Here is a 16299-nt window from a genome sequence, read left to right on the forward strand (position 1 = left end):
GTGCCAGCAGCCGTCTCTAACGAGGAGAGATTAATTATTTAAGACGAGTTTATTAATCCTTAACTGCCTGTTTAAATGTATGCAAGTTCTCGACAGTACACAACAAAATTAAGCCCTATAGTGCGTACCTTTCCAATTAAGTATTGAGTTCCTGTGGGCCGTTCGCGAAGTGTGGCGGACAAGCCGAATAGTGTGACGTTACAAGTTCGTGGCAGGGCCCGTATATCTCATTGCTCTCCGATGTGGTTCCTCCACGATGCTGATCCATTCCACGTTGGTCACAGAGTACGAATGTTTTTGAACAGACGCTTTCCAGGATAATGGGTAGGACGTTTTGGTCCACGGCGATAGCCACCACGCAGTCCTGATTAAAATCCACTGGCTTTTTACTTTTGGGGCCATATGAAGAAACTTATTTATGCTCATCAAGTAAATAATGTGGAAGAACTTGCGCAGAGGATTTTCGATGCTTCCATACCATAAAGACAAATGTGCATGTGTGTGATCGAGTGCGACGAGAGTGGTTTCGCCGTAATGGAGCATGTGTCGAATGGAATGGTGGACATTTTGAACACTTACTGGTGTAAGAGGGAACAAAGAAATGTGGGTTTCATTTTCGTTACGGTACTGCTGTACAGAAGGAAAATAATCTGAATTTAATTTTCATTTAGGAATAGTTGCAGAAAGAGGAAACATGTGACTGTAATTAATGCACAACGCATTACGTGGTAATTGGTTGATGTACTAAGGGAAACACATTTTATTTGAGCTTAGATTTTCTTCACTATAACGACCGTCGTTATGGTAATCTTGTAAGAGAGAAAACCTCTGGTTGTACTTAATTCATTGTTTACATAAAACCGAATTAAACGTTCACAACAACCCAATGACTGTTTACATTGCTTGTTTCGGTAGCACCCGACCGCCGCTCCGCGCCGCGTCGCTGTACACATCCAATGTTTGCATTGTTGTGGTTCGTCCGTTACCTTGCTCTGGCTGCTGTGTCGATGCCGGTAATACACAAGCAAGGTCGTGTACCGTCAGTTGACAATAATAAACAGAATCGCGTCCACTATCAATGCTACAAAAAACTTTTAGAAATACAAAAGTAAAGAACATTATACAATGATATTTCATTAGACCTTTTTGTCAGACATACCGAGAGTTAAGGTCTGTATAATTTTGGCAGCTTATACCGTGTACACCCTGTATAAAGTACAAACGACTCTCTGAGTATCTGCTGCGTCCATCGTTGACTGCTGATACTGATGCGGAGTATCTCATTGAGAAGACTAAACAGCTAATGTCAGCAGTATCCTGTTACATTTACACACATCAAAAAAAGTTTGGCATCACCCCGGTTCCCAGAACTCCTGAAGATAGACGTTGACTGTGGATATTGTACCACAGACACAGTCCCTTTTACTGTTCAGAGATGTCACTAAACCCGCCCAAAGATGTAAATAACCATGCATGAGCAGCGCCTATTAGACGGAGGGGGTCCGACAGCCGATCAGTTCCAATCATTCCATCAGGAAGGAGCTACAGGGCTCGTGTCGTCTGTAGTTGACCATGCGTAGACGGTCAATACCGTGGTTCGATCGCGTCCGCATTGTTACTTTGTACCAGGAAGGGATCTCGACAAGGGAAGTGTGCAGGCGTCTCGGAGTGAACCAAAACGATGTTGTTCGAACATGCAGGAGATACAGAGAGACAGAAACTGTCGATGACATGCCTCACTCAGGCCGCCCAAGGGCTGGATGACCACTACCTACGGCTTATGGCTCGGACGAACCCTGACAGCAACGCCACCATGATGAATAATGCTTTTCGTGCAGCCACAGGACGTCGTGTTACGACTCAAACTGTGCGCACTAGGCTGCATGATGCGCAACTTCACTCCCGACGTCCATGGCGAGGTTCATCTTTGCTTCTACGACACCATGCAGCGCCATACAGATGGGCCCTACAACATGCCGAATGGACCGCTCAGGATTGGCATTACGTTCTCTTCACCGATGAGTGTCGCGCCGCATATGCCTTCAACCGGACAATCGTCGGAGACGTGTTTCGAGGCAACCCGGTCAGGCTGAATGCCTTAGACACACTGTCCAGCGAGTTCAGCATGGTGGATGTTCCCTGCTGTTTTGGGGTGGCATTATGTGGGGCCGACGTACTCCGCTGATGGTCATGGAAGGGGCCGTAACCGCTGTACGATACGTGAATGCCAACCTCCGACGGATAGTGCAAACATATCAGCAGCATATTGGCGAGGCATTCGTCTTCATGGACGACAATTTGCGCCCCCATTGTGCACATCTTGTGAATAACTTCCTCCAGGATAACGACATCGCTCGACTAGAGTGACCAGCATGTTCTCCAGAAATAAACCCTATCGAACATGCCTGGGATAGATTGAAAAGGGCTGTTTACGGGCGACGTGACTCATCAACCTCACTGAGGGATCTACGCCGAACCGCCGTTGAGGAGTGGGACAATCTGGACCAACAGTGCCTTGATGAACTTGTGGATAGTATGCCACGATAAATACAGGCCTGCGTCAATGCAAGTGGATATGCTACTGGGTATTAGAGGTACCGGTGTGTCCAACAGTCTGGACCACCACCTCTGAAGGTCTCGCTGCATGGTGGTACAACATGAAGCGTGTGATTTTCATGAGCAATAAAAAGGGCGGAAATGAAGTTTATGTTGATCTCTATTCCAATTTTATGTAAAGGTTCCGGAACTTTCGGAAACGAGGTGGTGCAAACCTTTTCCTGATATGTGTAGATTATGGTTTATCTGCTTGATGGCACTTTTTGTGCTACAGAAATGTATATTCAGTTGTCAAATTCACTGGTCCCTCGTGATGAATGGTAGAAAATCATCCTCTAATGGATCGTTGATCGTAGTCGCTACCTACGGATTTGTAGTGTAGCATTTGTCGACGAAGCGACCAAGCAATAATTTCGTATATTTGAGACATGTCGATAATGAGAGGTGAAGATTGTATCGTAAAAACGGAGAACCCATCTAATTTCATTTTCTGTCGATATCCAGAAGCGAAGCACAGGCTCTGAATGGAGAGAGATGTAGCAGGAAATCCTACGTGGCTCTGTCTGCAAGACAGTTTAATCATTCACCTCAAGCAGCTTGGGCGCAGAAAACTGAAATGAGGATGGCTGGCTGGGAATCTGAACCCCGCTCTTACAGCCTACGAGCCCAGTGTCTAAACTATTACGTTTGCTTTATATTGTGAAGTAAGAATACGCTCCACGGCATGTGTCGTGATAGCCATCTGGAGGCGTCTGCGTGTTACGGCTAGCTGTACTTGCATTCAGAAGCTGAAATGTTGTAAATATTGTTACCGCTATTGATTTAATCATGATTAATATTATTTATCTATTTATGTATTTATTTAATTAGGCTAGGCATTCTAATCTGAAAGTCTATAAGTAAAAACAATTTTTGTAGTCATGTTATGAATAAATGGATTGAGTTCATTTACAGTAACGATTTAAACTAAGGATGATTACCTTTCGTGATATAAAAAGATGAGTATCCACTGCGATTGCCCTGTTCTATTATTGTCTGATGCTTAAGCAATAATCCTCTATACCTATATCTTCTTCTATACTAACAATAAAAACTGCAAAACCGTCGCGTCTGTCTGTTTGTTTGAAGACGCTAATCTCCGAAAATACTAGACGAATTTTCATGGGGTTTTCACAGTTAACTTGTATGTAGCTTGGGGCAAAGTATAGGTTTCATTACATCACAATCGTATCAGGAAAAAAAAAGATATCGCAATTTAAATTCGTATCTCATTCGAACAATATAACGCGACGTAATTTGTGAAAATGCTTTTATTGACAGATATGTTCTACGTATCTACTTTGGTCATTGCGAGAAGTCATACCTGGATGATACAGCAGATGGAGAGTTTCATCGAGACCCCTCGCACTCTGTAGCAATATTTGCCCCATTTCCTCTTTTTGTCCCCGGTGCGCGCCGCCCGGTGTGGCCGAGCGGTTCTAGGCGCTGCAGTCTGGAACCGCGCGACCGCTGCGGTCGCAGGTTCGAATCCTGCCTCGGGCATGGATGTGTGTGATGTCCTTAGGTTAGTTAGGTTTAAGTAGTTCTAAGTTCTAGGGGACTGATGACCTCAGCTGTTATGTCCCATAGTGCTCAGAGCCATTTGAACCATTTGTCCCCGGTGCGGAAAGTTCTTCACAGTTTTTGTTTCCCATCCGGTGCAAGATGTAGCACCGGTTTATGGTGGTATGGATTCGACCCGTAGGTTTCGTTTCATGGCTTCCTTAGCACCACACTTTGCTCTCTTTCTTTATGCCCTATGCTGCAACTATAAACAGGTTTTCAGTTATGTGCGTCCCCAATTCGACGCAACGAGTGTACTTACTAGTTTCAGCTACTTACTGTTAAAAAAATGTAAAAAAAATAAAACAACAACAAAATTCACAATAATACACCCATTGCATCCTTTGTACAACATCCCCAGGGTGGGAGGGAGGAGACATGGTGCCTAGGCCTCTGGTTGCGACCCCTGCCCACCTTGCCTCCGCCACCCCACTACCTGATCCATTCCCCACAAAAAAAGCGGTCTAAGACGCTGGTAAAAAAAAAAAAAAAATGGTAAGGCGATCTCTCGTGATAAACAGGAAATTCGGGTTCGAGTCCCGATCCGGCACAAATTTTCATTGTCGTCATTCCATTCTACAGCTGATGGTTGTAATTATTCGCAATTGCGAATACATTCAAGGTAGTGCTTATACAAGCCTCAATGTGTTTAGTCCGGACTTTCATACTGATATTATTAAATGCGAAAGTAACACTATATGTTTCTTTTTCACAACAAAACTGCTGAACCGATTTCCTTGAAATTTGTTATGGAGTTAGCTTGAACCCTAAGAAAAAACATAGGCTGCTTTATAAAGTAAATAAAACAACAACAATAAAATCGACTTCTTAGTCTGTGAAATAGGTAATGGAACATCTTTTTCCAGATCGGTGGATATAAACTATGTTATAAAATTATTAAATTTGTTGCATTATGACAACGTTGTATGATGTATAGCAACTTCAGTAGCACGATGCGCAGATGCTTGGGGCAACTGAGCGATGGAGGGCGGTGAGGGAAGGGAAGACGCATGTCGCTAGCCATGCATACCGGAATAAGCAGACATGAGAGAGCAGCTGACATTATTGCACGTACAACAGCTTACTTACCAGCTCTCAGCAAACCAAAACCCGCAGCCGCAGGTAGCAGTTAGTTTTCGCATAACGACCATTAACAACACAAGATAGTAGTAGGAAAAGTTCTGCAACTGTGATTAGTGGTAGTTAGCATTATAAATAGACACAACTCGGATCTATATTGGAAGAACTGGTTCGAATTTTACCGAGTCTGAAACGAAATCCAAGGGATCCATTAGCTATATAAATACCATAGTTTATTCTATGATGACAGATGTGAAAATTACCGGACTATCAGTTTAATAAGTCACGGCCCCAAAATACTAACGCGAATTCTTTACAGACGAATGGAAAAACTGGTAAAACCCGACCTCAGGGGAGAACAGTTTGGATTCCGTAGAAATGTTGGAACACGTGAGGCAAACATGGTGTTGGAACACGACTTATCTTAGAAGATAGAGTAAGGAAAGGCAAACCTAGGTTTCTAGCAGTTGTAGACTTAGAGAAAGCTTTTGACAAAGTTGAGTCGAATACTCTCAAATTTTGAAGGTGGCAGGGGTAAAATACAGGGAGCGAGAGGCTATTTACGATTTGTACAGAAACCAGATGGCAGTTATAAGAGTCGAGGGACGTGAAAGGGAAGCAGTGGTTGGGAAGGGAGTGAGACAGGGTTGTCGCCTCTCCCCGATGTTATTCAATCTGTATATTGAGCAAGCAGTAAAGGAAACAAAAGAAAAATTGGAAGTAGGAATTAAAATCCATGTAGAAGAAATAAAAATTTTGAGGTTCGCCGATGACATTGTAATTCTGTCAGAGACAGCAAAGGACCTGGAAGAGCAGTTGAACGGAATGGACAGTGTCTTGAAAGGAGAATAGAAGATGAACATCAACAAAAGCAAAACGAGGATAATGGAATGTAGTCGTATTAAGTCGGGTGATGCTGAGGGAATTAGATTAGGAAGTGAGACACTTAAAGTAGTAAATGAGTTTTGCTATTTGGGGAGCAAAATAACTGATGATGGTCGAAGTAGAGAGGATATAAAATGTAGACTGGCGATGGCAAGGGAAGCGTTTCTGAAGAAGAGAAATTTGTTAACATCGAGGATAGATTTAAGTCGTTTCTGAAAGTATTTGTATGGAGTGTAGCCATGTATGGAAGTGAAACATGGACGCTAAGTAGTTTCGACAAGAAGAGAATAGATGCTTTCGAAATGTGGTGCTACAGAAGAATATTGAAGAGTAGATGGGTAGATCACATAACTAATGAGGAGGGACTGAATAGAACTGGGGGGAAGAGGAACTTGTGGCACAACTTAACTAGAAGAAGGGATCGGTTGGTAGGACATTTTCTGAGGCATCAAGGGATCACCAGTTTAGTATTGGAGGGCAGCGTGGACGGTAAAAATCGTAGAGGGAGACCAAGAGATGAATACACTAAGCAGATTCAGAGGGATGTAGGTTGCAGTAGGTACTGGGAGATGAAGAAGCTTGCACAGGATAGAGCAGCATGGAGAGCTGCATCAAACCACTCTCTGGATTGAAGACAACAATACAGTTTATTCTAGGGTTAGGGTAGGCTTCCTATGGAAGCGTCAGACACAAAGCTCTTCCGAAATTGTCAATTACTGGTGAGTTCAGTTAGCGCAGGACTGCCCTAGTTGCACTGAACAGCTACGCAGTGAATGAGGATAATCACATGTGATTACGGTGTTTTCAAATTGCCATCCCTTAACTCTGGTTCCTACCCAAAATATGCATGGGACGAAATTTGGTACAGACATTTGGTACTGTCAATATGCAAGGAATTGTATGGTGGTGTCAGAGTGAACGAATTTTGGTTCTCCCTGTGTCAATACATACTATGTAAACGTATTCTGAAACTACAACTACATGCGATAATAATTGTTTGTCACGCAAAATATTTGAATATATCGTAAAATTGTTGGCCAATTAGGTGCTTCCTTAATTTCTTCCCAAGAAAACAGCGCCTTGTTCATCAGTTTGGGGCAAACGCTTAGTATTGCAGCAGTTACATACAGAAGAAATAATGTTATTTGCATAAAATTACAAATGAGTCTTTTGCTTTCAGGTTAAGGAGTGCTCGCTGGATCGTCGTCGTGTACGCTGCTCTGCTGGTATGATAATAACTATTTATTCTGCATGTATTGATTACGGTTCTCATACACGAATTAAAATATGTACAAATTTTATAATTTCGTGAGCTAAGATTGCACTAGATGTTCTTATTCAAAACGCACGTAGAAACAGGAAAAACTATTAAATATATCATGACAGGCGGTCTCAGGAGAACCAGCTTGAACACTTACTCAAAAAAGATTCGCTTTCGCACAGTAGAGCCTTACAGATTTTGCTTGCGGAGGATATAGTTGTTAAGAAGTCGGAGGAAAATGAATAGGCAGGCTGTTCAAATATGAGCAGATAAAAAGAATCAGCACAATCTTCTTTTCTGTGACCATGAACCTTGTCGCTATGTGACGACGTATACACCGTCCGTCCAAAAAGTTCCGAGACTGATTTTTATACCTGGCCTATAAACGATGCCGCGTAGGAATAACAGTGGCAGCTGGAACAAAGAACTGTAAATAACAGATGTGCATTCGACCAGTCGGGTGTGAGGAGGCAGTGTTAAGTACTGAACGTGCAGCCGTTGTGTGTCAATGTTCTTGTGGCACAAATGGCAATGGAGCAATATCTCTAAATCTAGCGTTTAAGACACTCCCTATAATGTTTTGAAGAAGAAAAAAGTGTGTGTGAAGTTTGTTCCGTACATCTTTACTCCCGGAAATAAAAAAGAACAACGACACATGGACGTTTGCCGCGACTTGACTAAAATGCATAACGCAGTCAATCCTTTTCTGGAAAAAATCGTTATTGGTGACGAGACGCGATTTTATCCGCACGAACCACCACAAAGCGACAAAGTACAGAAATTCACACGAATGGCGAATGCTTTAACGGCATAACTGACACATAACCCAATGTGACGCGCGAGTTGAATAACATCCCAAAGAATGACTTTTCTGAGAGTTTCACATGGTTGTGTAGACGTCCTGTACGTTGCACTTAAGTGGGGGAGACTGTGTGGACTAACAGCTCAGTTGACTTCTTACCATGACCATTAATATAATACTTTGTGCCTACTGAATATAGCTCATATGAATTTCGACATAAGTGAAGAAAAAAAAACTGAGTGTAATCAGCAATCTGCTACTGGCACTCCAATGATACAATGAATGCACAACTTGGGATAAACCAAGTACAGGTGTCTATTCCACAGTTCCCGTTTAGGATTGCCCGTTACTTCATAATTTGTAGAGTTATTTACGAAGACATTTTTTCGTAATGTTTTTGACTGTTTGTGGTTATGCTTTGTTTTGTTGCCTTTAAGTTTTCTTATGATCCATTTGTGCAGACTCTCACACATGTTGAACATCACTCACAAGTTTCAGTGCACAGTACACGTCCAGAATAACTTATATAAGTAAGAGAATAACTTATGTCAGTTATTCTCGATGTGTATTGTGCACTGGAAATCGTGAGTGATGTTTACCACGCACTTGGAAATGGGAATCATTTCCCGAAACGCGTCGTTTAAAACATACGTAAAAGAAAATCGTGACTGGTAGCAGAAAGTTATTTATGAAGAAACTCATTGTTTTCACAGTCGCAGGCTTTCAAGAAAACCATTTATAATGGACAAAATCAAATTATGCAGTTATATTTTCGAGATTGAGGTTAACCCGCCAGGTTAGCCGACAGCGCTAATGCGCTGCTCCCTGGGCTCGGGTAGGTGCGCCGGCCCCGGATCGAATCCGCCAGGCGGATTAACGACGAGGACCGGTATGCCGGCCAGCCTTGATGTGGTTTTTAGGCGGTTTTCCACATCCCAGTAGGTGAATACTGGGCTGGTCCCCACATTCCGTTTCAGTTACAGGGCTCGCAGACATTTGAAACATGTTCGCACTATTTCCTGATTTACACTAGACACAGACAACTGGGGTACACTGATTCCATCCTCGGGTGTACGGGGGTGGCAGCAGGAGGGCATCTGGCCATCCCTTCAAACTAACCATGCCAAATCCGATTGTAACAATGCCGACCCTGCGACAACTGCGGTACAAAGGCCCAAGCAAAAGAAGAAGAAGAAGAATTTTCGAAGATGAGGTTGATGTCTTTCCCTTCCTTGGCCAAACATTTTTCGTCTGAAACGAGAAAGGAATGTGGATGAAAGTGAGAAGCACGAAAAGGATTCCCCTGTTATTGACATTATTAAGCAAATACAAGGGTTGCACAAAAATATGGAAAAATTGCGAGAAATGCAGATGCTAGCAAAGGTTGCAGATTTTACTGTTGCACTTGACCACGAACGACACATGTGCTATGTTCTCAATACGTTGCAAATATCAGTTATGGTCAGAACAGCGTTCTGTGTTGTTGTGAATCCAGTATGTTGGGGCTAAGTGAATTCGAACGTGAGCTAATTGCTGTTGCTTTCATAACCAAGGTAACTGAAGTGTTTGGTGTTTCAGGAGGTACAGTATCGAAGATTTATATCGCATATGGGGAAAGCAGCAAAGCATCATCCCCTGAGTCACAGCGCGCACGGAAGTGTGAGTCGGGTTATCGTGACAGACGGTCATTGACGAGGAGTGTGACAAAACTGGAGGATGATAGCTGCAAAAGTCACTGCAGAACTGAATGTTGCACGCGCGAATCCTGTCAACACCAAAACAAAACGAATTGGTTCAAAAGATAACGCCTTTTGCATGCTACCCATTAATTATTTTTATTTGTCTTGTGTACTCAGACGCGTTTCACCTTAATTACAAGGCATCTTCAGTGGATGTCAGAACATTGTCTAACTCATTATTTCTGAGCCAAACAGCTTTCTCTCTGGTGGCAAACTGGTTGAAAGTTTGCATTTTTCATTTTATAACCGTTATTTCTGGCAGCACAAGAAACCTATTGAAACGAAGGGAGCTCCATAAGCAGGGAATTGCACGGCGAGCTGCAATTCCAAATTTTGTGGCGCTGTTCGTAGCGACAACCAATTCGCCGTAGAAACGGCTTACGAAGTCACCGCCACACTTTTAATAGAGGGCCGACCGGTCCGCTGGAACAGTGAACAGAAAGATGAAAGCCCAAACACTCAGATTAAATAAAAGTCGGTACTTATCTTTATTAACGATGATACAGAAACAAGATCGTGAACTCCGTGTCTACGGAAATCTGTCTAGTTCGAGTCGGAGCGGCTAGGTCAGCGTCGGCTGACGACAAACAACAACTCTGCTGCGATGAACACACAACTGACTAGCAAGTACACAATTCGGTGGCGAGTATACAACTGAGCGGCGAATACAGAACTGTCCTAGCGCTCGCGACTCCAGCGCTTAAGAAGCCAGAAGCCAGCGGTGGCGCGCGCAGACTTGCGGCGATTTCCTGTCTCGCTAGCGCTGCTTATGCGGACGGCGTCCGGACTTTGATGCTGCCAACCTTTTGGCAGCGGGCTCGGGTGGCATTACTGGCTAGGATATAACACCAAAACCATACATAAGTGATGCAAATGCCCGTAGCAGGAAAACGTGGCACCAAAGCCATAAAACCTGATCTATGGAGCAGTGGAAGAAAGTCATTTAGTCGGATGAATCTTGTTTCGCACTGTTTCCAACTTCTGGCTGGGTCTACATACGAACAGTGAAACATTGCGAGAGTTCGGTAATGAAACTTCCTGGCAGATTAAAACTGTGTGCCGGACCGAGACTCGAACTCGGGACCTTTGCCTTTCGCGGGAAAGTGCTCTACCATCTGAGCTACCCAAGCACCACTCACGCTAGGGTAGCTCAGATGGTAGAGCACTTGCCCGCGAAAGGCAAAGGTCCCGAGTTCGAGTCTCGGTCCGGCACACAGTTTTAATCTGCCAGGAAGTTTCATTACAGCGCACACTCGGCTGCAGAGTGAAAATCTCATTCTGGAGTTCGGTAATGATTTGGGCAGCCATATCGTGGTATTCCATCAGTCCCTTGCGTACTTGCGGAAGGTCGCATTACTATCAAGGATTATATGACCTTTTCGGATGATCAGGTCCCTCTCATAGTACAATGGCTGTTCCCCAGTGGTGATGCTTTGTTGCAAGACGACAGGGCCCCTGTAGACTTTGGTAGAATACTGCGAAAGTGGAAAGAGTCTACAAAGAAGTTTGCTTACGAATCACTTGTGTGACCGGGTCTAGAATGTTACTCAAGTGTGTGGGACCCGTACCAAACAACACTAACATGGGATATTCAAATGTTCAAATGTGCGTGAAATCTTATGGGACTTAATTGCTAAGGTCATCATCCCTAAGCTTATACACTACTTAACCTAAATTATCCTAAGGACAAACACACACACCCATGCCCGAGGGAGGACTCGAACGTCCGCCGGGACCAGCCGCACAGTCCATGACTGCAGCGCTTGATACCGCTCGGCTAGTCCCGCGCGGCACAGGGGATACTGAAAGTATACAGAAAAGGGCAGCATGAATGGTAACAGGTTTGTTCGATCCGTGGGAGAGGGTCACAGAGATACTGAAGGAACAGAACTGGAAGACTATTGAAGATAGACGTAAACTATCCTGAGAAAGTCTATTAACAAAATTTCAAGAACCAGCTTTAAATGATGACTCTAGGAATATACTACAATCCCCTACGTATCGCTCACACAGGGATCGTGGGGATAAGATTAGAATAATTACGGCACACCCAGAGGCGTTCAGTCAATCATTCTTCTCTGCTCCATACTTGAATGGAACAGGAAGAAACCCTAATAACTGGAAGAAAGGGACGTACCCTCTGCCATGCATCTCACAGTCGTTTGCAGAGTATAGCTGTAGATTTAGATGTAGATGTAAATACAGCTCGTATAGTCCAGGATTGGTTTTGTGATAACAAGGATTAGTTGTCGGGTCTCCTCTGGTCAACAATCACCAGACCCCAACATTATTTAACCTTTGTAGTCTACTTTGAAGAGAAGGGTGCGTAATACCTATCCAACTCCATCTTCCACTATATAGCAGGAAGAATGGTATAAGATTCCCTTGAAAACCATACATGAACTATATTTATTCATTCTGGGGCGAATGGAAGCTATTTTACATGCCAGTGGGCTTCCTACACCGCTTTAGTCATGGTAATGTGTTCTTGGCATTTCAAAATATTAACCCAATCCGTGTAGTTATAAACCACTGATATTTGGAAACAGTATATTGAAGAGTCGTGTTCAAATCGAGATACTGATTTAGATTTGCTTATAGATGGTACGCTGGATCACGTGAGAGGGGAATTATAAAGGGTATACCGTATAAATGCGGTGCTCTGTTTGAATATGGCTGTCAATACTCCACAAGATTTTTTAAAATACTTTCGACAGCGATATGGTTATTAATCTGTAGTCATTTAGTGACATCTCAGTTGTCCTTTTTTTCGCTGATCCAAAGCATAGTTTATTTCAAAATAGCGTTCCAGTGCGAGCATTGTGATGTAGGATTCGTAATTCACTTTGAAAGGATACTCTGATGCTCGCGCCAGAATGCTGTCTTTAGTGACTTCAAATGTCGATAACATGTGAATTTCTAACTCCCCTCATGTAATTCTCTGATCTAGTTCAGTGCCGTATAGCCTTCGATGTATTTCCAGTAGATTGTTTACAGAAAGGTTCCGGAAAGCGCATCACGAACTCCTTACAGTAGGCGTGATTTAAATAAGCCTCTGGGAAATCAGTAAGCAGTTGATTAACCTACCAAAGAGGATTATAGTCTTCAGGCCAGCAGTCTTTTTTGATTCCAGTGGCGAAGCATTTACGAAGCTTTATACGAGACGTTAGGAGCTCTAGTGATATAGCGCTTCAGACAGAACTTGCAGAATATCGGTAATAGTTTTCCTGATCATGTCGTTCTTATAGAGGGTGACTTCAGCTTGCCAGGCATAGATTGGGAGTGTAATGCTATCAAAACTTTTGCCAGAGATAGATGTTCGAGTGTCATTGTTCTGCATGTGTTGTCCGAAGTTTACTTTGAGCAGATAGAGAACCAAATCGTGAGGGTAACGTCTTAGACCTCCTGGCAACAAATAGACGGGAACTTACCAGTTAACGTAGAGGAAGGTATCAGTGATCATAAGCCTATGCTAGAATCTATGAAAACGGGTCTGACAAAGAATGACAAGAAAGGTATGAAGATATTTTTGCTTAGCAAGAGTGACAGGATACAAATTTCAGAGTATATGAACAGTCAGCATCAAATATTCGGCGATGAGGACGAAGGTGTCGAAAATAAATGGAAAAATTTCAAAGGAATCGTGCAATATGCCCTAGACAAGTATGTTCCGAGTAACGTCTTAAAGGATGGGAAAGACCCACCATAGTTTAATAGCTGTGTTAGAAAACTGCTACGTAAACAAAGAGAACTTCACCTCAGATCGAAGTGAAGTAAAAACCTAGCTGACAAACAAAAGCTGAACGAAGCGAAAATGAGCCTAAGGAGAGCAATGAGAGAAGTATTCAGCGACTCTGATAGTAAAACTTTGTCAACCGATCTGAGTAAAAATCCAAAGAGGTTTTGGTAGTATGTAAAATCTGTAAGTGGGTCAAAATCATCTGTTAATTCACTCAGTGACCATACCGGCAACGGAACAGAAGATAACAGAGTGAAGGCCGAAATACTGAATTCGATCTTCCGAAACTGCTTCATCGCGGAAGATTGTAACGTGGTCCCTTCTTTCAATCGTCGTACGAACGTCGAAATAGCAGATATTGAGATAGCTGATCGCGGAATAGAAAAACAACTACAATCGCTTAGTAGTTAAAAGGCGTCAGGACCAGATGCGATACCTACAAGATTCTACTAAGATTATGTGAAAGAACTTGCTCCCCTGCTAGCAGTAATTTATCTAGGTCGCTTGAGCAACCAAGGGTACCTAGCGATTGGAAGAAAGCGCAGGTCATTCCCGTTTTTCAGAAGAGCCGTAGGGCAGATGCACACAATTATAGAACGATATCGTTGGTGTCAATCTGTTGTGGAATTATAGAACATGTTTGATGCTCAAGAATTATGACGGTCTTGGAGAAGGAAAATCTCCTCTATAAAATCAACATGGATTCCGCAAACAGAGATCCTGCGAAACTCAGCTCGCTCTGTTCCTCTATGAGATCCACAGCGCCTTAGACAACGGCCGGCCGGCGTGGCCGTGCAGTTCTAGGCGCTTCAGTCTGGAACCGCGTGACCGCTACGGTCGCAGGTTCGAATCCTGCCTCGGGCATGGATGTGTGTGATGTCCTTAGGTTAGTTAGGTTTAAGTAGTTCTAAGTTCTAGGGGACTGATGACCACAGAAGTTAAGTCCCATAGTGCTCAGAGCCATTTGAGCCATTTGAACTTTAGACAACGGCGCTCAGGTTGATGCCGTGTGGCTTGTCCCACGGAAGTCATTTGACACCGTCCTGCATGCTGTTTGATGAAAAAAATACGAGTTTATCGAGTATCGGATCAGATTTGCGACTCGATTCAAGATTTCCTCACAGACAGAACTCAACACGTTGCTCTTAAAGGAACAAAATCGACAGATGTAAAGGTAACTTCCGGAGTACCCCAAGGAAGTGTGATGGACCATTGTTTACAATATACTAAATGATCTAGTAGAAAGCGTCGGATGCTCTCTAAGGCTGTTCGCAGATGATGCAGTGTCTATAACAAACTAGTAACGCCAGATGGTAGTAACGATATGCAAAATGACCCCCAGAAAACTGATGAATGGTGCAGGCTCTGGCAGTTGACCCTAAATGTAAGTAAATGTAACATATTGCGCATACATAGGAAAAGAAATCTTCTATTGTATGCCTACACTGTTGATGGCAAACCGCTAGAAACAGTATCTGATGTAAAATACGTAGGAGTAACTATCCGGAGCAACCTTCAGTGGAATGATCAAATAGTAGGAAAAGCAGATGCCAGACCCAGATTCATAGGAAGAATCTTAAGGAAATGTAACTCATCCTCAAAAGAAGTGGCTTATAAGGCGCTTGTTCGACCGATTCTTGAGTATTGTTCATCTACCTGAGATCCCGACTAGATAGGACTGATAGAAGAGATAGAGAAGATCGAACGAAGAGCGGCACGTTTCGTCACGGGATCGTTACAGACATGCTCAACAAACTCCATTGTTAGACGTTACAAGAGAGACGTTGGGCATCACAGAGAGATTTGCTATTCAAATTTTGTGAGACAGTTTCCGGGAAGAGTCAGACGGTATATTGCTTCCCACCACATACGTATGGCGTAATGACCTTGAGGAGAAAATTCGAGAAATTAGGGTCAATACAGAGGTTTACGGACAATCATACTTCCCACGCGCTGCTCGCAAGTGGAACAGGGTTGGAGGGCTCAATTAGTGGTGCAAAAAGTACCCTCCACCACATACCATTAGTTGGCTTGCGGAGTATGATGTGGATGCAGATGTTTGCGCTAGGCAAATACTAATTTGTGCGGGCGAATGCATTAAAAATCTTCGTGATTTGAGACTATCCTTGAGGTGTTATCACGTTCAAATATGAAAAATCCAAAGAATGAACAACTGTCTCCATTGAGTGTCGTTGTCTCTGGAGTAGCAATGAGCTCAACTCGTCCTCCGTTTCAAACCCAACAAGGCTTGTTAGTAAAACTAACAAACGGACAGGACGACACGAAACATGTGTTATCAGTGACTGTAAAGTAACTGCAACAGCCACTGGACGCCTGAGCAAAGTCATGAAGCATAACTGGTCGTTGTTCCACAATAAACAGTGTTCTTTCTGATAGCAGAAAATGCGAGAAAGTTACGGCGGCAAAACATTTAGGAATTTTATGAAGTCTTTAAATATTTTGCAACCACTTTAATGAAAACGGAAGTCTCAGCAGCAGCTTGTAGAACCGAAGTGCGGTTCGAGACTATGGAGCGGTAAGGTGCGTTATAATTCAGCCAGTTCACACTTTATGCGAATTCAGGTAAGAAGCTGCTGCCAATAATTTCATCACGTGGCACGATTTAATGTTATTT

General features: G+C 43.2%; 1 protein-coding gene across 1 annotated transcript in view; it reads left to right on the top strand.

The window, feature by feature from the left end:
• The window catches only part of LOC124555740 (cuticlin-5), a 316613-nt gene that overhangs the window by 65076 nt on the left and 235238 nt on the right, over positions 1-16299 (top strand). Inside the window, exon 2 of the mRNA XM_047129764.1 lies at positions 7304-7349. Coding sequence (XP_046985720.1) covers positions 7304-7349 — 46 coding nt within the window. The remainder of the gene's footprint in view (positions 1-7303; positions 7350-16299) is intronic.

Source organism: Schistocerca americana, chromosome X, assembly GCF_021461395.2.
Source record: "Schistocerca americana isolate TAMUIC-IGC-003095 chromosome X, iqSchAmer2.1, whole genome shotgun sequence".
Classification (NCBI taxonomy): Eukaryota; Metazoa; Arthropoda; class Insecta; order Orthoptera; family Acrididae; genus Schistocerca; species Schistocerca americana.